The sequence below is a fragment of the Cyanistes caeruleus genome, chromosome 8 (assembly GCF_971803275.1).
Source record: "Cyanistes caeruleus chromosome 8, bCyaCae1.hap1.1, whole genome shotgun sequence".
NCBI lineage: Eukaryota > Metazoa > Chordata > Aves > Passeriformes > Paridae > Cyanistes > Cyanistes caeruleus.
In genome coordinates, this window is record NC_141708.1 from 20116840 (window position 1) to 20141835 (window position 24996).

The 24996-nt window shown below is 41.5% G+C and overlaps 1 protein-coding gene across 50 annotated transcripts in view; it reads right to left on the reverse strand.

The window, feature by feature from the left end:
• The window catches only part of SORBS1 (sorbin and SH3 domain containing 1), a 160919-nt gene that overhangs the window by 57619 nt on the left and 78304 nt on the right, over window positions 1–24996 (reverse strand). For 29 of the 50 annotated variants that reach the window (XM_086901012.1, XM_086901023.1, XM_086901020.1 and 26 more), the window contains 4 exons: window positions 23119–23225; window positions 6793–6848; window positions 5918–5983; window positions 779–898 (listed from right to left, as the gene is read on the reverse strand). In XM_086901012.1, coding sequence (XP_086757138.1) covers window positions 779–898; window positions 5918–5983; window positions 6793–6802 — 196 coding nt within the window. In that variant the 5' untranslated portion in view covers window positions 6803–6848; window positions 23119–23225. Of the gene's footprint in view, window positions 1–778; window positions 899–3845; window positions 3942–5917; window positions 5984–6792; window positions 6849–15437; window positions 15579–23118; window positions 23226–24996 lie in introns of those variants that run through there. The other 21 variants (XM_086901025.1, XM_086901016.1, XM_086900996.1 and 18 more) reach the window with 6 other exon arrangements.

Below are 24996 nucleotides of genomic sequence, written 5' to 3' on the forward strand. Positions count from 1 at the left end.
TGCCATTCAGGCTGTTGGAAATTTATGAAGCCATCAACAGAAAGGAGAGAGGCAACAGTAGGGGGTAGGAGTGAAGAAACAGAGAAAGGCAAGAATAAAAAGAGGGTAGGTCATGGGTGGAGCAGAATGGGAGAAGACAGAGCAGAAAGTGGCACATTAGGGCTAGGATTAATGGAATTGCCCTTTTCCCAACAATACAGTCAGAAACGATGTATGCTTTCCTTTCAATAGCATGTTTTACCCCCTCCCCCTTAACGGCATCTTGCCTTTGGGAGTTCATCCTCTTTGCCAAACCCACGACACTGGCCAGGTTTGTTATGCTTTGCCTGTCTCCTACAATTAAGTAATTACACGTCTGCTACTGAAAGACGGCGGAGCTCTGTGGGGACGCTGTCCATCTGGGGAGACGCTATCCCCGCTTCCCTGACAACCCAGCTGAATGCTGTGGTGGCAGTAGCACCACTCAACTTTCTGTTCCACTTCATGCCTGGGATAAAAGGAGGTGACACAGGCTGCCCTGGGGGCAGTGGGGCAGGGAAGAAAGAAAAGGACTGAGAGTTTTTGGTGCTCCTGACAAATTTCAGTCAATGACTGAGTGGTCATGAAACCTGCACTAGGAGTCAGTCTCTCCACTGGTCTGGTCCTTTCAAGAGGTTTCCAACTATGCTATGGAATTCTGGGCTTTAAATCATAATTATAAAGTAAGCCCAAGACCCAGGACTGACCTGTCTTGAGGTTACTGTGAGTAACAGATTCCAGTTAACTTTCCACAACTTACTTTCAGGTTGCTCAGCATCCTGAGGACACGGTGAAGTGATATTCCGATTCCCTTCATAGGATGGAGTTGCACGGAGGGTTACAGCTCCTTTTCCACTGCAGACTTTCGTGGGATCCATTTCTACAGGAAATGCACATGCACAGAAGAAACACATAGAAAGGGAAGATGCTATCACAGCCATCAGAGCTCTAGAGTAATTTCAGCATGGCTGCCTCCAGGTGAATCAATCTAGTAATGTCTGTGCAGATGAAAATTAGCTCTGTATTTAAAGCATTGAGAAATCAAAGCAGTTTTATATTCATGTAATTGATGAATGTAGCAGTTAAGGTCTGAGTTATTGCAATAGAGCTGAGAAAAAAGGGGGAAAAAGAGTGAACCAAAGGTCACAGGTCCATTTGCTTTATTTGTTCTACTTTTTACAGAGATACTGTGCTAGCAAGGACAGTCTACCATTACACCTGTGGCTCTGCTATAGAGACATTCCAGTGACATAACGCACACGCTTTGTGTGCCAAAGCTTAAAAATGCCTTTTGTGGAGGAGTGAAAGAGGAAAAAAAAAAATAGACTTTTGACCACTGGAAGATAAAATCTTGTAATGATGCTGAATACAATCTAAAGGCAAGGCACTGCAAGGCATCTCTCTGTCATCTCCCCGTTTCATTTCAGTGTTTCACCTTCTGACAAAGGAACCCAAATCCTAGAAAGTAGAAGGAGATTTAAGACATGCCTATTAAGATCAACCTGTGAGCCAGATATCAGATCATGCCAGTGTCCTTGCTGAGGCACAGTTCAGCACAGCTTCTGTGCAGGCTTACCTTTGTGCATTTCAGTCCATGATCTGGGTTTTCTCCTCCTGTCATCCTATTAAGTAATAACAAACCAGTACTTCAAAGCTACCTCTCTTTCTTCCCCGACTTAAAATATTTCTAGAGAGCTGTTTCTTTTAAGATACCTCTGGAAATAACAAGCCTGAAAAGTGTCTTGTTTCTCTAGGCTACTTCCATACACATCACCTCCTCTTCTCATGCACTATTAGGGACCCTGCAGCTGCCATCAGACTTCACTTACCTACACAGAGGTACCAGCCCCACCATGACTGCACAGGGAGCGGGAAGAAGTACTGAGTGCAGGCTCCATTACACAATTGACAACACAATAATTTTTATCTTTATGGGTTGAGGACCATGCTATCTATGCATGGGGAAGGATGCAGCTCTTCTCCAGGAACTGCTATGATAACAAAAATGATGCCTTCGTGCTGGACAGAGGGGGCAAAGGCTGTTGTTCATTATCAAGACAACAGTCCACATTTGTGTAGATCAGTATTCCCTAGCTGATTTCAGCCTCACCAAATCCACACCAGTACAGTGCCTACAGACCATGGTAACACCCTAAGGTTGCAAACCACAGCCAGTGAGGCCACAATGTGGGGAAACATCAATATGCCAGATGGACAATGGCAGTAAGAGGAGAAATTCAATGAATACCAAGCTCCTGTCTCTCACTGAAGCCTCTGTGCTGGAATCTTCACTGCTGAAGCCCTTACATGGGTTTCCAATGCTTTAGGGATTTCACAAAAAGCATAGTTTCAGATCCATACTTAATAAAAAGGATGGAGTAAGTAAGAAAGCAGAAGATACTTTCCTATAGTTCAGCCTTTAGCTAACTGAGGCAAAATTGAGGCAGCCTCTGTGAGGGAAAAGATTATCCACCAACACATATCAAAAGCTGTTTCATCCTTAAATATACCACACCTGATTGCAACTTAAGGTCATGCACATTCCTGGTGAAATAGAAGTTTACTTCTCTGACTGATTTTTGCATGGTTCAGGTAGGGTCAGGATTCCTTTTGCCCAAGACTGCAGTTCTGGCTGTCATTCACATCTGCACAGCACAACATAGAACCCAAGGACTCTATGAATTCACTTTCAAACCACAGGACAAAGGTTTAAGCTCTGAGACTCTGATTTTAAGAATGCTGTAACTGTAAATCACAGACAAAGCTGGGAGTCACTGGGCCTGATATAAACATCCACAAAGCGTGCAGAGTAGCTGTCCTCCTATGACCCTATGCCTACATTTGCTTCACAGGCACTGGAGAGAAATGGAAACAGAACCCAACATCTATGACATGTCAAAAAAGTATATCTTCATGATATTGGAGAAAACTCAAATTTGGGAATCAATGCATTTCTTTTTATTCTCCATACAACAGATTAAACCTGTATACTGAACCAAAAGAATAAGAGTCTCTAAAATAATGTTCTGAACTAAAAAAAAATAAATTAAAATGCTTTGAAAATACTTGAAAATAAAATCTTGACAGACTATCTCACCTTGGGTGGTGAAAACAAATGTCTAGAATGATGAATTCCCTCACAAATGACAGAAAATAAGAATCTGAATCTCTCAGTATAGAAATCCAGCAGCTAGTAATAAAAAGGACATTAGCAGTGTACTAGTCCAACAAAGCACATGTGTGACAGATTAGGAGAGACAAGCAGTATCAGCTACACTAGTCTGACTGTCCAAATCCAGCAAAGTACAAGCACAATCTTGTACTTGTAGTGGGGAAGCATGCGCCTGGGGAGAGGGTGACAGACAGCCTAACATCCTTACTTATTCACATGTGGATTAAATTCAGTGCATGTACAGAAAAACAAAACCATACCACCAATGTTGAACTATGCTTGAACCATTTGTTTTCACAAAGACCAAAGATATGCAGGAAACATTCTTTGGTTCTTCAGGAGTTTGGTTCAAAATGAGTCTAATAATAATAATAACAGTATTTTTCATACTCGAGCATTAGTAGAAGAGCTTACAATGATCCTAGATTCAAGCAGACACAATTATGTCTGCACAAGAGCAGCATAATTGAGAACAGTGTATTGTGCCATCAAGAGCTAACTGCATTACCTACTGAAATCTGCAGCTCTGGGAGGACTGAGAGGAGCACGAAGCTGAGAATTAGCCAAAGCATGTGGGTGAAGAAGAGAGACAATGATAGAGAGAAGAGAGACAATGATGGCTAACTAACACATGGCAGGGGAGGAAAGAAGATACCTGTAGGCAGCACTAGGTGAGGAGAACTTTTCACTTTCTTCACAGGGATTATTTTAACGGCAGAAATAGAACGTGTACATAAAGGGACGTCAACAGCTGCAAACACAAAAGTGTAAATGGCACATCCAAAAAGGAAAGAACAGAGTTTGGGAAGCATGCCACAAAATTTTCTAACATATTTAGAGACACAATAGGAGGAAATTCAAATACAAAAGCAGTCCAGAGAGCAATGATGCAACTGTTAAAAATATCCCTTCATTCGTCCTAATTCAGGATGTGTCTGTTTTATGCAGCATACAGAACCACTTACTGAATGGACTAATGCTGACTGCCATTATGCTGCAGGCAAAAAGAATCTGGAAGCATTAGTTTTCAGAAGGCATCCAAAAATTTTAGTGTAATCATTTAACTGAGGTACACTACATGCAAAAATAAAAATGTTAAGTAAAACATTAATACGGTTCAGTAAAAACAAAATAAAGTGAAAGAAACCTCAAGTACTGAAAGGCTGAGAGAAGAATATTCAACTAAAAGAACATTAAACATTACATAAATTCTGAATTTTATGGCTTATTTTTTACAAGTTCAACAACAGAAGGAAGTGAAATAATCTTGAAAAAGGTCCCATGCTAAAGGGTAGCATCCATATAGCCATTTCAGAAAAAAAAAATCCATCCATAGAAACAGTAAATTGAAGAGATTTCTACCTGACTTCATCAGCTAGCACACTAATTATACTACATGTGGTAAAACCATACATAGCACTATGCAAAATTCTAGCAATTGTTACAAAACTGTTCAAATCAACGAGTACAAAGAGGGGTCGTTGTGAAAAAGGCAGTTCTATTCAGAGGTGAAGCTCAACAGGAGCTGCCAAGATAAACACCTTGTATTTCATGACTCTACCAGCATAATTTGAGTAGTGTTCTTGATTTCTGCAGAGCCAGGATTTTCTTCTATAAAACCTGTTCCCTGTGTGTATTAGCTGGAAAATTACAGATGTCTTGTCATATTCCTGCCATCTCTCTCATGCCTGTAAAAGCAGGAGTAAGAGGAACCACATTTCTAATACTTTACAGACTAACACTGAGCACTGGGCCAGCTTGAGGGAGGCATTGACATCAGGGTGGTGTGTACACCCCCTCTTGTGGCAGATCTTTCTGATACTCGGAAAAACTAGAAGGCACAGATTTCACAACCTAGAAAATTAGTCTCAAGCAACAAAAGCCTGGGCAAAGAGCCTGACAGAATTTTTGAAAAACTCAAAAAATCATTAGTTTTTAATTTGATAGGATTGTTTAATTTTGTTTTTATAAAAGAGGAACCAAAATCAAACCCTGTTTTCTGTTCTTCCTGAGCAGAGGCCCTGTGAATACAACAGATCCCAAATCAAACAGTCTGTGGCTCAGGAAACAATCCTGATTCTGTTCTGCTTTGAAACTGACTGAATTCATCCATGCCCAATGCAGTCAAAATACTAACTGCTATAAAAAGGCATCAAAGGAAAAGAAAGGAAATTAAACCAACAGAAAATCAACCCATACCCACATACTTTCACCCTGCCAAAACAGACACAGTCACTCTACAAAACTGAATGCTATAAAAGCACACTGCAAACCAGCTGATGTTAACATGAAGACTGTTAAGATTGTTTAGATGCTTTTTCATCACTTAAATGGTTAGTTCCTGCCCTTTAACCCCAGACTCTAACCCTCACCTCTCCCTTAAGTTAACCCAGTTCACACACAGGCACCACAAACCCATGCTGTCTCAACTCACTAAGATACCGATTCGCAGGTGCTCACAAGTAGTGTACAGCTTTCCTCAAAACAGCACTAAAAATATACAAAGAAGCAAGTCCAGCCTGCCACTTTAATGAGACAAAGAACACTTGTTGAGCTAAGAAATGCTGCTGCTACTAGCATGGTGCAGTACAAGGCTTTTCTTGTGTCAGTCGCCAAGTGAACTAAATCTGGAAGCCCCCGCAGTAGTGAATTGCCGGGAAAACCAAGCACATCACCAGCTGACATGCGGGAGGAGATGTGGAGGTGTCCCTGGAGATCTTAACCCACCTTTTTCTTGTCCATTGCTGCTCAGCCCATTGACAACAGTTTTTGCAACATCAATTTCTTCATGTTCTGAAAGACAAATGAAGTGGTTTTCAATAAAGATTCCTGAGTGTCTACAAGGTCTTCAGCTGACATGAATAAAACCAGCTCTTGTAAATTCAGGGAAACACAGGACACAGTGCTAGAAAAAAGCTCCAAAGGTCATCTAAAGCCCCGTTTCTGAACCATGAATGAAACAAATCTACCTCTGTCACTCCTGACAAATGTTTGCCTAACGAGTTCTTGCAAACTTCCAGCACCACTCTAATGCAACCCATGGCAGTGCTTCCCAGCTGGTAAGCTTATCAGTGCTCACACTGAATTCCCAGGTCATGCTTTTCTGGACTCTCTTCAACATTTTTCTCAAAACATTGTGCCAAAACCAGGACATGATACCCCAGCTGAGACTTGCTACAATGGTAAAATTAAGTGGGAATATCATTCTACAGATCTTACATAGGGCACTTCAAGTCTGGAATCTCCTTTATTTTTCACTCTGATTTAGCCTGTTACCCAGACAAGCCCAGAAGTTTTCCTCTTCCTGGTCTCTTGTTTTTCTTTGAACAGCTGATTTTTCCTATCCAAATGTCAAATTATGTTTTCATCTCTACTAAAATATATCAAATTCAGATAATTTTTTTAGGTTATCAGTAATTTTGAATTCTTATATTTGACACGGAAATAAGCTGAAGGACCTACTCCAGTCCAGTATGTTTCTAGCTACTTTTTGGACCAAAATTCAAACAACAAATGTGAATAATTGCATCAGAAACAGACAGGAATATTAGTAGGAAAAAAAAGGAAGGCAAATGAGTGCAAGTAGAAAACAACACACTTACCAGAGCTCATTGTAGCAGAAGGATTTGCCTTTTTCACTTCTGGATTTTGTTTATGTCTGTTTAAAGTGAAAGGCAGAATGATTACATTATGTTTCATGTCTGCCCAGACAGCACTGGACACAATGCTGAACATGCACCACAAAAGTCAAGGTAACAGTCATAGTTTCTTAAAAAAACTACTTTCAAATGCCAACTGTATTCATGCCAAGCACCAGATACATTTTTTGCTGACAATTATCAGAAATTAAAGATTATTTCTACCCAATACAAGCCCTGCTTCCAGACTTTAAGACTAATCTTCATACAAAATTGAAAGACAGTCATTTAAGTCTAAGAGTCTATAAAGGGCAAAGTGCAAGTCTGACTAGTTTCTAATATATAAAATGTGCATCACCTTTATGAGAATTAAAAAAAATCAAAGTGACACTAAAAGCTTTAAACTAAAACCCTCAAATTAGAGCTTTTCCATATTTCAAGGCAATCTGCAGCTCATATCAAAGCTAGTCTTGCCTTTGAAAGATATAACAATACAGAAGAAATGCACTTGTTAAAATGCATATTACAACTTCTGCACCAATCACTTCCAGCTGTGCGATGCTGCTGATATTTTCAGGACCAGACTGCAGTAAGTGAAACAGGAAAGCTGGAAGCTTTAATTCTCCTGGTACCAAAGGCAGTGAAATTGCCAACTCAAGAGAAAAAATACCAGATGGGGATCAAAAGAAGAAGTCAGTTTTCATGGTGATGCCAGTCTGTGGAGGACAACTGTGACACCTATCTGTCCTCACTCCTGTGGGACTTGATACCTGCAGCAAACAGGTTTCAATGTCACAGATGTTGGTTTGAATAGCCAAAGAGCATTTCTACAAAAATAAAAAAAAAGGTACGTTTGACAAGATTTCTCAACTCTCTAAAGTCCTAGGTTAAATTAAAAGTCCTTTGTGTTCCAATCCCTGCCTCTCCCCTGCCAAGAAGTTAGCCCCAAAGAAAGTGAGATCAAGTGATCAAGTGTAGCTCCAGACAATTAATGGCTTTTGTGTCACAAATAGAAATATGCATCTGAAATCACAGGATCATGAAAAACCAAGAACCCCAGCCTGAGAAGTACAGGAAACAAGGAACTAAACAACAGAGCTGGAAATACTTTTCCTTTTACATGAACTGGAAGCAGCAGTGGAACATTGTAAGAAGTGAAAATTCCCTTCAGGGAATTGAATTTGTTCTCCTGCCTCAAGCGTCCCTTTCTTAACCAGCATTTGTTTCATGCCAGCCAGAATATAATAAGCATATTCAACAGACACTCAAAAGGAAAGAAAACCCAACAAGCAAGTATAGTGAAGATGAGTTTATAAAATGAGACAATATCTGGGCTCCCCAGCAAGCCACCCTAGGAAAAGCTGCCAACACTTAGTTGTTTAATTATTTTCTTCAATAAAATACCTATGTAAGGTATACATTGTGGATTTGTGAAGGCTCAGCAGGATTCAGCCTAGCTCCAAGTTGATCCCAGTAAAATAATGTAAAGTGAGGGGTGCAGTATAAAACCAGTCAAAAACAAAAGCTGAGGCAAACTTGAAAGGTTGGCTGCTCGATTTTGCTTGCCCATACAGTATCTGCTTTTTGTTTCTACCATTTCATATTAGAAGTGAGTCCCTAAAATAGTAATGGTTAACACAGCCTGAAAATGTAGACAAACATACTTTGCAATAATGCTCCTTCTGATCTCTGTATGTTTCCATCCCAGAAAGATGCCTTAGCTCAAGCAAATCGAAAAGAAACAGTCTAAAATTATGTTATCCAGCCTAAGGAGATTTGTAGCAATATCATGCTCTTCTACACATAGAAAAATGTTACCTATTAAACTCACTGGGATAAATACCAGTCCTTCCATGGGGCCAGGAGAAAACCACAAGAAAGGGCAATACTGCAGTAAATCTCAACTCAGCTTTAGGATCAACCTCTCTCTGAAGTTGAGGAGGATGCTGCTGATATCCAGATGTTTTAACTCAGCACTGGCCTTCCCCATGGGCTTCATGCAAGTCAACACAAAATTTCTTCCACTCCAAACATCCCCAAGAGGTTGAAATGCTTTCCTCTGGTATACAAGAGTAAAAAGGAATGGGAAAAAATAATTCAGTCTATTACCTTTTTAGGAGAAGAAAGAAGATTTAATGGCTATAATGGCTGGGCAAAGGCAGGGTCCACTGCTGCTGCAATGCCAGAGCAACACTTCCCCTCCCACAATGGCAGTATCTGAGCAACTAAATTTGTGACCACATGCTTCATCCTTTTTAAGTCTCATCTGTTCAGAAACACTGACCTCACAACTGCCACAAAACTCTGATTTCAATGGTGTCTTTTTGATTCAAGTCTTGACATTGCTTACAGCATTAAGCGTTGACCTTCACAGCATTAAGAAAAGCATTTAGGGAAGAATTCACACGAAAAAAAGCATCATTATTGAGCACTAATAGATTAAATTACTTTTTACAAACAAGTGATTTGAGGATAAAAATAAAGTGATAATTAAAGAAGATTGCTTAAATTAAATGAAAGATGTGTACAGACTCATTTGATCTAGATTGGATCTGGAAAAATTACTTTTCTACATATCCCCACACTTACTAGCAATTATGGAATTCAATTAAAATAACAAGCATCCAGTGTTCACTTACTGTGAAACTAATCAGCTTCCTTCAAGCACTCAAACACGTGCTTAGTGCAAGTTCCCATACACAGAATAGATTCTGTGCTGAGGGTGAGGGTAACTAATCCTGTGTCCTTGTGTTGGTCAAACTCCAGAAACTCCATTTAAAAGTTGATTTTGACCAACTGAGAACCTGCACACAGATCTGCTGCATGCAAGCAGAAATAACTCCTGTTTAGATTGACAAAATTAAGGTGCACGTTTCGAGTTGAGGCTTACAGAGTTATTCTACCTGTATTCCATATACTCGACCCATATACTTGACTTCACAGACAGAAGTCCTATTAGGCCTATCTCAGCCCTAAGACTACTCTTGGGGATCAGATGTACAGTCCAGCCAGAGAACACATCTGGCTCCATGGTGCTGGTGCAGCCAAGCATTGGCCTGTAACAGTTGGGAAGGCACATGCTGTAAGCCAGTGTGCTATGGAAATTTGGATGGTACATCCTTAGGCAGATTAGTCCCTGCCAGGTTGGGCAGACAGGTTGTTCCTGGAAACAGGTGGGTCTGGAATAATTTGCTGCTCCCAACAACTTTCTGTAGACACAGCCAAGCCATTCCTGTAGACATACACAGGACACACAGCAGTACTTCAAAAGGAAGCGTTTCAAAGGGAACCAAGAATGAGGTCCCCCATGTCAGTGTTAAACACAGAGAATTCCCTATTGCCAGTTCAGGCAAAGAAAAAGAGAAAAATACTAGAAAAAGTACTCCAAAGCAAAATAGCCACGTGTCTCCTTCTAGCTCCCTGCTCCAGCCAGCTAACCAGTGTGTCCTCACTAGACTGGAATTAGTGCCTGTCCTGAAACGTGACAGACATAGCAACAAAGGCCTCAAAGCTTTACACATGCAAAACACAATGAAAGGTAACGAATTCCTCATGGCATAAGCCAGCAGCTATAACCCTGAACATGCCAATGTCCATATGTAACATCCACCAACTCCTTGTCAGTCAGTTCCTACCTCTAGACAGATGTTTAACTTTTCCTTCCTCCCTTTCACCCCCAGCACATTTCTCCAAGGCTGCAGTCCCTTCCCTACTTGGTGTGGAAAAGAGCAGTGTGTTCAGAAGCCTATTTAGGAGGAATGCAGATAAGTGGCAACCACTTCTGTACAGCCTGTCTGGATTATCTCACATGCTCTAAAGGTTTGAATACTCCCCCTACAAAGGCAGAGGGTAACAAACAGCTCATTAATAGTTCTGAGCAAGGACACATGCTCTTAAGTCACTGGTATCTCAGCTAAGAGTCGCAGGCAGTGGTTATTTTTGGTGGTATAATGTGAGTGTGGGGAAAAGAAACTTCCTTTCTTCCCTTGCTATTATTTACATCTTCAGTGACTCACATAGGACTTTGAAACAATTGCTAGACATGAGATGAACATTCAAAACTTATTGTGCTGGTCCTTTATATTCCTGAGTTGTAGGTGCCTTTATTTTTCTCAGTTTCAAGTTTTTCACATTTTCATAGTTTTCTCTCTAAATACAAGAGCTTTAAGTGTTTTGTGACTGCATTTAAATGAAAAATCCAATTCTTATTTATACTAGTATAAAGAAGGAGTTGAGGCTATCAGAAAAATTGTAAGCTTTCAGACTGAAAGAATGATCAGCAATCACAAAACTTACTTTTCACCAGGTCAGGTCTTACACATCACTGACAGCACTCATTTGTTTCATCCTGGCTTAGACCTTTTCTCACAATGCCATCGGTGTCCCTGACCCCAATGCTCCTCTTCAGCATGTCAGCAATATGAAGTCCCAAATCTGGAAAGTGGGCAAAAAGCTGCACTGCAGTCAGTGCCTCCCACCAGCAGGTTCCTCTGCTTAAAGGAACTTGCTGGAAAACACATCTCCTGTGCGCTTCTCACCTCGCATCACATAAAACGTGACAAGAGAAAAAACAACTTAGAATAGAGCAGGCAGTTCAGGTTAACCCAGGCAATCAGTTCTCTCTTCAACTATCATTATTCTTTTAATATGGAATACTGAAATACGTTGTCTGTCATTTTTATTTTATGGGTCAAAGAACATCCTGTCATTCTTTCAGAAGACATTATGCTCCTAAGAATAAAAGTTACGAAAAGACTATGAGTAAGCAAGCAGTGCACATAGAATAATCACATCAATTCTGTACAAGACAACAGCTTCCACACACTCTTCAGCAAGTGTTAAGACAGCAGAGAGAGAGCACTGAAAGCTCATTAAATGAAACAAATGGCATCATTACACACCAGCTTGGATAAGGTGTTCTTATAAATAATTGAACTTACAGCTGTTACAATAAATAAACACAGCACATTTCAAATGCAATGCTGCTTCCTTTTTTTCTTTAAATATAGTGTGTGTCTGCTGCCTTCCAAATTGGCAAATTTAAGTTATCTGGGGCATAGGTGCCAGTTTCTGTGCAATATACAAGGAATGTGCCTCTCTTAATAATAAAAGTTAAATAGGAAATGTAAACTAGGAGATACAGCTTTAAGAAGTCAGAGATGCTTTTGAACTAAGTCATCACACAGTCATCAACTTCAGAGTAAACAGTTTACTGCAACCTGAGTTAACTCAGTTCAAGGTCACCACTTGTAGAACAGGAGCAGAAAAGAATCTCCTGGGTCATCCAGCCTACTCCCCTGCTATTGCAGGCAACTGTGTCATACAACCCCGTGCAAGAACACTTCACATTCCAGCTTAAAACTGCTAAAGTTTCCCACCTCCACTGCTCTTCCTGGAAGCCTGCTCCAGAACTCATTCCTCTTATGGCATGAATGCCATTTCTCATTTGTGACCTAAATTAAATTCATGAGCAGCTACAGCTAAATTGTTTTGCACCAACACAATTTTTCTGTTTAAGGAGGTCTTCCTCCTTGTACTCACCCTTATCCATGCATTTTTAGAAAGCAATTGCACCTCTGAGTCTTCCTTTTGCAAGCCTGTAAACAAGCATTCCCAAAGAAATCGTCTGGCATGCTGTCACCCATCTCATTAAAATCTGGCAAATAGTGAAAGACTTAAAAAGGTTGGCAGGCCAAAGTCTAAACTCCACTTAACATCACAAAGTCAGCAAGCAAAGCCTACAGCCAACATGCCCAACAGCTGAGCAGCAAGGTTGAAAGGTAAAACATCTCTTTTTGTACATTCTAACTCTGACCTGTACACTAAAATCAATTCCATGGTTAGTGCTAGTTCAGATAGTCATTTGATGACTACAGGAACCTCCCTGCAAAGAAACAGACTGGAAAAAAATCATACTAGCCACTAAACCTTCATTAAAAAACACTGACTTATACTTGGAAGACTGAAGGATGAAAGATGCCTCCTGCTTGAGCCATCAACCTCCTGCTCTGCTGCAGACTCAGGGCCTGAAAAGCAGCCATCCACAAGGTTGACTGGCTCACAGCAGACTCGACATGTGGTTAACCACTGGGTCCCTCTGGAAAAGTAACTGCTCACATCCCTGCCTCACAGTCAAAACCATTTATTCTCCTGACAACATACTCTAAATACATTGTAACTGGGCTTTGACTTCCTCCTGAGTCTGTCATGACTGCCCTGTCTTCAGTATTTGATGGCTGAGATATGGTGACAGTAGCCCTGGCCCATGTATCATGGGTGTCAGCTGAAGAAACAAATGCCTTTCTGCCACACCCATATGCCCAAGCAACTCACAGGAACATTTTGAAACTTCAGAAAGAAAAACAAAATTTTACAGGATATTTTAAATAAAATCTCATTTCCATCTTAACAGAAGACACAAAAGCATAGCACTTGACAGCAGCAGAAGTTGAGATTTCTGTTCAGATTTATCTGCAATATGTATGATCACATCTCATAGATGGAAGCACTTTACAAACAAGCTGATGCACATCCTATAAAAGGGAGTTCACTGGGCACAGCTCTCAGGCTGCCAGTTCCAGGGAAAGCTGTAAACCACTTAACAGCATACCACGACCTGGGACTGTTCAGGACACTTAACTGAGATTCACACAGGAACTGGGGCAAGGAGCACACAATTACTGAAATTGGAATTTATTTACAGGTAAAGCGTAATTCGTTCCATGACACCCGATTTACCTTTGTTGCAAAAGGAAAACCTTTCAACCTGCAATGAACGCACCTAGCCAAGAGGATGCTGGTTTTATACTTCAGCTGAAAGAAATGGAGGATTCATTGAGTTCAAGCTGTTGTGAGACTATTTCTAAGAGCTGTGCAGCTGGGGTGCTCTGGGTACTGCACCTAACTCTCTGTAGACCTCTGATATGGGGCCACTTGTGCCTCAGCAGAACAATTGCTGTAAATAAATAGACCCAAATTCCAGAAGCCCTAATTATGTATAACAATGAATCCATTCAGCTGACTGCAGGATTGAGGGACACAAACACTGCATTGCATTTACTACAGTGAATGGCATTCTATAAATACAAATCAATTAGATCATCTAAACAACGTCCAGCAGCTTCGCTTGCATGATTTTGTGTAACAAAGACTACAAAGGCTGTCTTCACCTCTATCACACACTCTCAGACAGAAAAGTAGTAAATAAGAGGAAGTTGCATTAAGCAGAAATACTAATTAGAGAATGACTAGTGTCTCAAAGTTCAAATCCAGTTTACAAACATTTCACAAAACTTAGGGTAGACAGAAAACTCTGATGCACCTTTGACATATAAACCAGATACTTCAGATACTTCAAAGTTATAGACCACCTTATACCATTCCAGACACCTCCTGAAATTCCCAGTTGTGTAAGGCAGAGGAATTGTGCAGGCCTGAATGAGCGCTCACTGCAGCAATCACACCAAATGTTAATTCTTAATTACAACCTCTTCTAGCATTAGCTGTTCTGAAGCTCTGTACAAACACTCACTAAGCAACAGCTAATACTTTTCAAGACACATAGGCAATAGTTTTGTTTTATACCAAGATAGAAGATTTGGGCCCCTATCCTATGAAACATCCAAAACTAGCTGATCTGGCACAGTGTAACAGGGCCTTACAGGTATCACTCACAGGTTGCTTTTTATTGTTTCAAAATACGAAAAATCAGTTTGAGAATTGGTCTCATTTACACACAACTGCCAACATTATCTCTGACAAACCTAGTTGGAAGCAAGCTGAAATCAGACAGGGTCATTTTCTTTAGTCTTTCCCAACCTGGAAGTACTGCTATGCTAGTAAAATTGCCAAGGGACTAATTCATCCACCTGGATATCAGACATAAAATGGTCTCAGCGAAACTTAGAAGGCTGGCCACTGTCACACATCCAAAGCCAAACAAACTTGTGCCTGCCAGGGAATTCAGTCTGGAGCACTGGCTTGCTAGTCCTGATGGACTGTGCTGTCTCTAGAGTCACCTACATGCTAGAAGGAAGGACACAGTGACTGCTTCTCTAGTCACTGCTGAAAGCACACACAGAAAACCAAACTGATGGGTGAAGCAACAGTCTGACATTCCAAGTGTTTCCAGAAATAGCAGAAAGTTACATTCCAGAAGCCAGTCTTTCTCTTCCCTCTGACTCCTCCAGCCTCAGGTGACAAATTCATACATTGCTGAGAATACCACATCCATTCTCTACACTTTCCTCTTAGCAACTGCCTCAGAATCTGCATTCAGAAACTCCTTTCAATCTCTCCTTCCCATAAAAATAATTAGGAGAAAGATCCAGTCACTAGGGTAAGGAGGCAAGGACATGCCCATTTCCCTTAATGAGAATACAAACCTATGTAATGACTACTTTCAAACTGCCTCTTTTCAGTGGGCAACTGGAAATACCTATCCAAATGAAAGCAGCATTCTGAAAATCAGTGTGCACTGCCCACCAGAACTACCCACTCAGGGTATATTAGCATATGCCAAAATCAAAGTCCTGGGTGCTCAGGTCACAGCAGGTCTAGCAGAGGTAGATGTGACTAACTGTGACTAAAAACCATACTGGTGTCCTTACCTCAAATCAGGCTTTTCAGTCAATGGAGCCATTTTCTTAGTCTCTTGATTTCACTCCATGAGAGGCATGAAAGAGTTAAGGAAACCTTTCACTGTGTCACCCAGCCACTTGGCTGCTGAAGTGTAAGAAATTTGTGGAAGCATCTCTCTTTCTTTCTGGCACCCTTAAATACTTTGCTCCTCCTACTGCTGTGCTTTAATTAGCCAGCTGGTTCTTAGTCACCCCATCCTGTCACTAGGCTTGCTCACCAACAGCCACCCCCACCCAGCCTGCCTTTCACTCCCCTGCCACTGTCATCACGAAGGACACTGTCTCTTCCTGCAGCTCTGGAGCTGGGGAAGGGAAAGAGAAAAAGGTTGGAGGTGACACTCCAGGGTAGCACTGGCAAGGAATGCACTTGAGAAGTGACAGAAAGACCTTGAAGGGATGTTAAATTACAGGGAAAATACTTGAAAAAGCACTTTTTTTTTAAAATCAGGCAGTATCCACTTGTCAAGGAAGGAAAATTTTCATTAGCACTGGACATGGCAGATCCTATTTCAATGGCTAGGAGCTGAAGGGGCAGCTAAAGTTTCTTCTCTTGGCAGTTGAGATTTGTAGCATGAATACCTGACATGATACAAGGGGAAACTAACTGTTTGCATGGCTATTATTTATATAAGGGTATTATATGCCCTCTCCATGAGCGTTTTAACAGGTATCAAAGAGGTTTCTGAGCCGTCAGCTATACTAGGGTCTCCCTAGAGTGGAATGTCCCCACCACATTGCAGCTTGGCAGCCTAAAACTTGCCCTAGAGTGGAGGTGATGCCAGATTTTAGGAGAGCAAAGATACACTCACATCCCCAGGCCTGGGCAGCCATTGGTGAAGAAGGTGAACTGCAGCACAGAATCACCCTTCCCTCCACAGCCAATGTCTACAACACAAACAACTGGGACAAAGACTTCCCCAACTCAGACCTTGGAGGCTGGCTCATGCAAGACCAAGTGGTAATTTAATAGTGGAAGTAATTTGAAGGAGGTCCCTAAGCCTCTTGACTATCCTTTGTCACCAGCACTGGCTTTCCTGACTGACACACCACTGTGTCTCTATTTGCAGCCTGTCTCTGGATTTTGGTTCCTCAAATACACACGTACGGGCATTGATCTGCTGCCAAACTTACAGACTGATAAAATGTACTGAAAATTATTGCAAGATGAGTGTCTCATTCAAATGAGACCTAGAAAGCAACACAGATGGCAAGAGTTGCTGATTGCAGAAGGGCATAGAGCAAAGTTGACTTTGTAGGTCAAAGCTTACACTTGATTATTTCAGTAAAATGTTAGCAAAGGACACAGAACAAAGGTCTCCAAATACCAACACATATAACCCCATACTGATGTTCTGTCAAATGCTGACTCAGCTGCAGTCTGCAACACAACCTCACCCTTTTCTTCCCCAGTACATCCTTTAGCATCTCAATATTACCTCCCACCTAACGAAGCATTTCATTGTAAACCAAAATAGCCACAACCCTGACTTGGTGCATTGGCTAAGGAGCCAAAAAGAGCTGGGAAATGTTGCTCTATTTTACTTAAGACCAATCCCAAACCTCAGTGTGAACATGGCACTGGTAGTTCTAACTAGGTTAAACAAAGGGCTCTGGAATCCACATTTACTACCACATCCCAAAGATTAATGTTGGGAAGCTTGTACCTGGGCTTTTGATTTCATCTACCACAACAGATACCAGACACTATTAGCAAAACTCATGCCTGGATCTAGGTTTAGATCCTAGTCTCTTTGCATTTGAGGGGTGTTTGCTTTGGGTGAAGGAGGAAGAGCGTTATTTCAGACATATCAACAATCAGAATAAAGGGTGATGGCAAACAATATGTATGTTTTGAGTTGTCAGATCCTACTCTCTTTAAAAAAAAAAGCAAACCAATCAACCAAACAAAAAAACCTAACCCCATGTGGCTCTCAAAAACAAACCAGAAAAGCCAACAAAAACCCCTACATTGTCCAAAGTAATCTGTGCAGTCATCACCAGCTCAAATTATTTGAAACATACTTATTTACACAACAGGAAACACAGTTTACACAGTATGCAACAGGAGATACCCCTCACAACCCAAAGACCTCCTTGATCTCCTTCAATTCTTTTGTGGAGCCTGGACCACCTGAGAGCAGGTCAGTTGGAAGCCCTGTTTGCTGTGTAGCAGGGGTTTATAAACAAGCCCCTGATAGTTTGTTTTTGTTTCAGGTAACAAAAATTAATTAATTAATTAAAAAATTTATAGTATTAAAAAATTTTTAAAAAATATAGTGTAAAAATAACAGCTAGTGAATGAAAGCATGGCACCTAGGGAAAGGCAAAGTGAGGGAAGATCCAGAAGTTGGCTCACGTCCAAAGTTAGGAAGGTCAGGTCAAGATGAGGTTTAAAACATTCCCAGTCTTTGCAGAAACCAGCTCAGAGGGCCTTCAAACAGCTTGGCAAGGAGGGAGGAGTTTCTGTTACAGACCACCACTTGAATGAAAACCAGAATTTCCACAGAATTCCACTTGGGTGAAGAGCAGCAAGCTTTGCCTGGCTGCAGGGCCACAGAGCTTGGCTGTTTCTAAAGTCAACCTTGAGTGCAGAATTAAAAGCTTTATAAAATGTTGATGTTTTACCATCAACCCACTGTACAAATGTACTGTGCACTACAATTTTCCTGGCATCTGCTGCTGCACAATCTCTGCTGTGTTTTTCCCCATAATACCATGTCTTTGTGAAAGGTAACTTCATCATGGTGGCTGAAGAAAATAACAAAAAGGAACAAATTAATTTTCTCAACAAAGGAAGTCTTTGGCATAACAGAAGCAGATGCTGGTTCTAGGATATTCTGGATGCCTCCTCTAGCAGCTAGTGGACAAACCTGCTTTTCACCGGAGGGAGTAATTTTACCAATTATAAGCTACCCTGGAAAGTTTTGTTGCACAATGCATACAGGTTTTTTTTATTTTGATAAATATCACACAGCTATACTAGTTCTTTTAGGCCACCCCAATATGCTATGGGACTGTGCTTTCCAGCTACCAGAAGAAGGTGGAAGTGCAGTGACGTGCAGTTTAGAAAAGGAGGTACTTTTGATAGATCTGGAAAATGCTAAACAGAAGTGATTGAAGTTACTTCATTGTGCAGATGGGGGAGGAAGGCAAGCAAACTTACATCATACTAGTGCTTTTAGTTCAGTTCCAGGGTTTGAATTGCAAAACAAAACTCAGCCAAAATAACACGTTGCTGCCAGAGTTCCACCCAGTACCATCAATGAGCACAAACTCATTCACCCAGCATCCTCGCCCTGCTTTGTTACGAAACAGCCACCCAGGTTCTGGTTAGGATAGTATTACAGCACCCTCCCTGCTATGAAGGGTGAGCCCTACCTTACCCCAAAGCTCCCAACCAAAGATCCCCTTGACCTGAGCCTGAATTCTGCAGCTCAATCCTGCCCAGCTGAAATCCAAGCATAGCAGCACCACCACAGAAGGAATATACTGTTAATCAGCAGCCCCTACAATCTGCCAGGCTGCTCCTTCCAACTGCACAAGGACTCAGGAAGCACTTCCAGCTGAGTCTGCATGGCATGAGGGGTTCAGACTGTTACCAGAGAATGAGCAAAATTCTTTGCAAAGACGTATACAGGTCTTTTAAGGGCTCTAGATAGGAATTTAATCCATCAGTAGGAGCAAGTCTTTGGAACAGAAGTTAAGGGCCAGAAAGAGGTCCTAATACATACAACAAGGTATGTATTAATCCAGTGAAAGCACATAACCTGCTAAGCATAGAGAGAGAAGAGCAGAGAACACAAAACAAAATGCTAAAACATTTTCTCAAATGGCTGAGAAAAGCAAATGTGGAATTTGTCTTCCTTGCTGAAGACTGAAGAACTGCCCTAAGTGTTCCTTTTGACTGCTGAAAATGAGGGCTGTACTGGAGACCGGTGATCCCTCATTTAAAACAGAATGAGATACCACCTGGTAGGATCACAGTTTACCTGAACTCAGGATCTACAGCATTTAAGGGAAACTTCCAGTGAGAGGCATGGCATCTGCTGCTGCTGTCTGGAGTCTGCTGACTGCAGAACTCCATGGGAGCTGGACAGACTGTCTTACACCAGCACAAGCTGGGAGTGATGAGCTGTTTAGCAGGCACCTGAGTAGCACTTTTTCCCCAGCTCCTACTGATTTGCTGACCTATTTTAACTTTTATGCATAAAAGCATAACCTTGCTTCTCTAGCTAGAACAGTTGCTGAGCCTGGTCCAAGCAATTTTGTGGAATTCGGGACCTGCTAACTGCAGTGCTACAGGGGAAAAACTTGGGCATCAGCTATGTTCACTCAAAGGAAAGTCCTAAGGAATGAATGGCAGTCACAGAACGTGACTGACAAAGTGTGCAGCCTCACCTACACATAAGCATCTCCAGCCCTTTGTACCCTGTGCTCTCAGGCAAAATGAAAGCAATACTTGCATGCTGGGGTTTCTGGCATATGTGCCAAACTGGGGCGTGGGACATAAGGATTATACTCAGTGATCACTGGATTGTTTGTGGCAGGAGAACCCAGGTTTGAGTTTCTCCACTACAAAAGGACAAAGGCACTTCATAAGTTTAGTTAAGGCCATAGCTTTGTTTACTGATCCAACCAACACCTCAGTCGATGGAAGGCACTGCTGACCGTGAAGGTAACAGAATACATCCCAGTCAACATTAAAAGCTTCTGTAAAGGTACCAGCTGTTTACCACTGCTCTTAACCTTTGTGGTGCTGTAGAGCTTAAATTAGCCTTAAGGTGGTGCCAGGGCAAAAATCACCTCCTAAATTATCAGCTTCCTTCTGTATTTTTGCAAAATTCTCTAGTTTTTCTTTAGACCCAAAATACTCAGATATTAGCATAATCTCTGTGCAAGCATCTGAGTTTACTGCCTCTTCCAATGACAGTGATTTGCTAAGTTGCTGAGAGTAAAAAACAAGATATAGGAGTTCAGTAAAGAAAGGAACTTTTAGAAGCAGAAAAGAAAATTCAAACTGCACTTTCTCTCCATCTCAGTATTTTCTTGCAATGTTGTTTCCTGCACCTTAAGTGTTAAGGACAAATGAACATCAAATCAGGCTACCCACAGCTGATCTTCTGTTCTCCAGGAACAGAACTACAGAGCCAAAAGAAGCAACATGCCTTCCAGCAGACAAGCCTGGGCATTCATGGAAACTAAGTCCCAGCAGTTCTGTCCAATGTATTTGCTATGTGTGTCATTAATAAGCAAAAATCCAGCCCAAAACACCAGGCTGAGGAGAAATTGGATTCTAATTTGGCCAGCTGGCTAGAATTATTAACCAGTTACATTTATAACTATGAAAGCTAATGAGAGAGTAATCATATTTCACAGTTCACAGCTGAAAGTCATTTCCTTTAGGAGTTAATGATGGTTTAAATTACCTCTTCTTTTTGATTTCTCTCCCATAAACTATGGCTGTCACAGAGTTTTGAAGGCCTTACTTTAAATCTGTTTTCAAAGGACAACACTTTGCTACAGGTGTATTGAGAGGAAAAGTGCTTGAACCTCTCCAAGGGCAAATGAGAAAAGTTGATCTTCCTTCATCCCCCAGCTCCCAACTACACAAACACCTCCTGTCACAGCAAAGAAACAGCAACTGGATGACTAAGTAATGATAATGACTGCTGCTCAGTGCACTGCTGGGCTCTGATTAGATTCTTCTTGGCCTCTAACCAGGTTTAAAAAAAAACCCCGAGAAACAAAATCCAAAAGAAAACACATTGGCCATTTTGAAAAGGCAGGACTGATCCTAATAGGATCAGCACAGTGCTCAGTTAAGATGCTCCAGGGTCATTGTCTCTGTCCAGAAAGACCAGATCCTTCACTTCAGTGACTTGGAATGAAATAAACAAAGACATTGCCCATCAGGCCATGAGCTGCTCCCACGGCCCTTTGCATCAAAAGTTCCATAGCACAAAAAACACAGCTAAACAGGCCTTGGGGAGCATCCACCTCTGGAAACACGGGGGTGTTGAAATTTTCACATCCTAAACTAACTGTCCTGTGCCAAACAGGCAGGAGCTATGAATGTATGAGCAGATTGGGAAGACATTAAGGAAAACGTTTGAAACACACTGTCCCTTCCAGAATCTCTGCCTCATCGACGCTCCATCTGTTCCCAAAAATTCAATGGAAAAAATGAAAACTCCATTTTCCTGATTTCTTTAAACTCACTCTCACTGTTACTTCTCTGGTTTCTGGCACAGTGCTGCATCGTTTAAACCTCTATTACAGTCTCTGATGGGCAGAGCCAGTGTGGAGGTGGTGTGACCAACCAGTTGGAACCAAAATCACATTCTGGGAAACACCTTCCTCTAGAAGACATTCTGCTCTGACCCAAGGCAAAGAAGACTTGTTACACCTTACAGCAGCTTGTCTGAATTACATTCAGCATTCACCCAAATCAACAAATTCCAGAACTGAATAAGGCAGCAGCTACTGACCAGCAGACTCTGGGAAATCTGGCCGTCAGTAAGAGAATCTAACTCTTTAGCAACTCTCTAACAGTTCTGTGTACACTAAGGGCATTTCTTCTCAGTTACTGAGCCTTGGACCTACTGTAGCATTTTCCACACTTTTCCCTCACCTATGACAACAAAACATTCCGTCAATTTATACCACTGTGGTTTCACAGATTAACTTTGTTTCCTGGTGCACTGGGTAGATATTTTCCTTCCCCTTCTGTGACTTCAGTCCATCTTGACAGGCCTGGAGCTGTTTTGCATTGCAGATCAATGCATACTGCATTGATGTAGTAGGCATTTTTCTCTCATATAAAAAAGGTAATGCAAAAAGGGCCATTTAGGGCCCCACCTCACTGGAACAGGGGCTAAAGGGTAAGTTGTTCTCCTTCAGACTCCCATATGAGCTATTCAGACCCTGGTACTCAATGCTATGAAGTCCCTGAAGAACAATGCTATGCCTTGATATCACACAACAGCCAGTAGGGCTGAGCAGGCTTCACGAATAAGGAAGAAGGAAATGCAGAAGTCATCTCTTGGCTGATGACACAGGTCAGCCATAGCACAAGCATGAGGCACAGTGACTCCCAGGCATGTCTCTGAGAATCAAGGCTTCTTGGAGATGGTCTTTTTCCAGATCAATGCCTGATTACATATTTCTGCCTGGAAGAGAACCAAATATCACATTCTCTTCCCTCTAAAGCAGTCAAACTGAGGGGAGGGAGCTTCCATCCCTTTTGCAGCCAAAGGACAGGCTCATATTCAGGCCGGGTGTAAAACAGTCCATCGTGCCAGTTCAACAGTGGGGTCAATGTGATTTTGCTTATAAGGCACTAGTAGGAGAATGACATAAAATTTGGCTTGATACATCCCAAAAGTTTCTCCAGCTTCCTATCCAACAGCTTGAACTTTAATTCCTTAGAGAGAAGTAATTAATAAAAGACATCACCATCAGCTAACAACAGCCTCTGCATGTTCAGCATGCAAGAGCCTGATGCAGGCTCACTGGAATGTTTGTGTATCCCCAAAGGAGATAGACATAAGCAACCCTTGAGGATCATAACGTCAGTATGGATGCGACTCTGGCATAAAGATAAACATCAGGTAAATAAAGAAGTAGCCAAAAAGAATTTCAGGCTACTCACACCAGACAGCTGGATGAACTTTCAGGCCCAGTTTAGGACAGGATCTTCTGACGACGACTTGTACTCTGTCTTCTCTTCACATGCAACTGCTACATAACAGCTCATACCTACAAAAGTCAGAGAAGGAAATTGCTTTTGTACAGCCCTCTCTGTAGATGTGTTGGACAGCAGGACTAAAGGCACTAATAAGCATGAAGTCACTCATAGAAATAATGCTATTTTAGATGAAACAATTACCTCTGCTTACCATGTAGGAAGTATAGCATAGTTAGTATAAACATCAGTCTGCCCAGATCCGCATCCTAGCATCCTCTGTGTGAGAACCAATATTCACGGTTGTCTCCAGGGAAGGCAGAAACCACATCCGTTTTCCTGCCTTTCTGTTAGAGATTCCCCCTCAAGCAGCAAGGAAAGCTGAATAGCACAAATATTCATGACTCCTTACAACCTACAGTCTGTTTGCCAATGTAAATCACTGTTGATTTCAGCTTCATTTAGTATACTAGTGTGCAAAATGCAAAAAGAAGTAAACGCACATCTATGCTGCTATCCCTGATGTGTGAATAGGCTCATCTGATAGAGAGCCTGGGCTGGGAACTAGGGGTAACAACATCCATGAAATGTAACTCCCCACTGCCAGGAATAAAGAAGGAAGGGTAGGTAGTAAATGTATTTTAAGAAACATATACATTAGGTTGTCTTCAGACAATCCTAATCCTTAGGATACACAGCTAGACAGACACAGAGGCAGAATTCACACAGAAAAATTGTGGTTTTTTGCATGCATTGATGGTTACTAAAAGAAATTATTTAACTCCAGTCCAATATTAAGTCTAAATGGAAAGACCTGACATAGATTTGACAGATGGCTGTGCACCTTTATTGTTTCACTCAATAACATTAACAGCAGTCTGCTAGCCTTTGCAAACTGCCTTTGCAGTTTGACTTATACACTAAGTATTGACACCCCTCATTTTTAATCATGTCATTTATCAGGCTGAATTAGTCAGCCAGTCACCCTGAGCTCCTGCTGTACTGAGTGGAGAGAGGGATTCTTCCAGAAGGCAGTGCAACTTTTCTCTACACTATCTTCTTCATACTTCTCTGTATTCAAGAACTTCAAGAAGAGATTGAATAGACCAGCTAGCAAAGTTTGATACCTGTGCTGGATGACAGAACAATTCCTCATGTGTTTTATTCAAGCTCTGAGGGGAGTGAAGTCACGTTTCTTTCAACAAGCAGGACCAGGACCTCCAAGGGCCTTGTACAACCAGCCTGTCAGCCAGTAAGCCTCACCAGTTAGATATTCTCATGGCAGTGCACATGGGGCAAAAACACAATATAGAGAAAGCAGGTGATGCCTAGAGATAGAAAAACACTCATAAGGATTATCAAGGACCTTGCATAAGAACCATCTCAGACCACATTTACAGAGCTCCGATAATGTGATGTTTTCACAAGCCTAAAGACTTCTTTTGAGACCCATGAAGATCCCAAGCAATGATACTAGAAGAACCAGGATAGTTTTTCAATAAAACTAAAATAGTCCTAAGAAAACACAAGCTCAAACAAATTAGAGTTTTTTGTTGAGGATGGTCTAATAGCTTCTCCATCTCCAAGAAGCAGAAAGGGATCAGTTAAAGGACACACATTTGAAAGGCCTATTGCTAGTACTGGAAAGAAAATTTCCGATAAAGATGTCCAGAGTATGCACCAAGAGAGAGTTAATATTCCAGTGGCAAGGTCAAGCCCTGGTTTTCCTGCAACACAAGAAGCTACCCTGCTGGCATTGGCTGCAGTTTGCTTTCTCAACCTGCCTTGTCCTTGTGAGTTGGCAAAGGCTGAAGTTGGCCAGAGTCCCAACTACCAAAAGCTGCC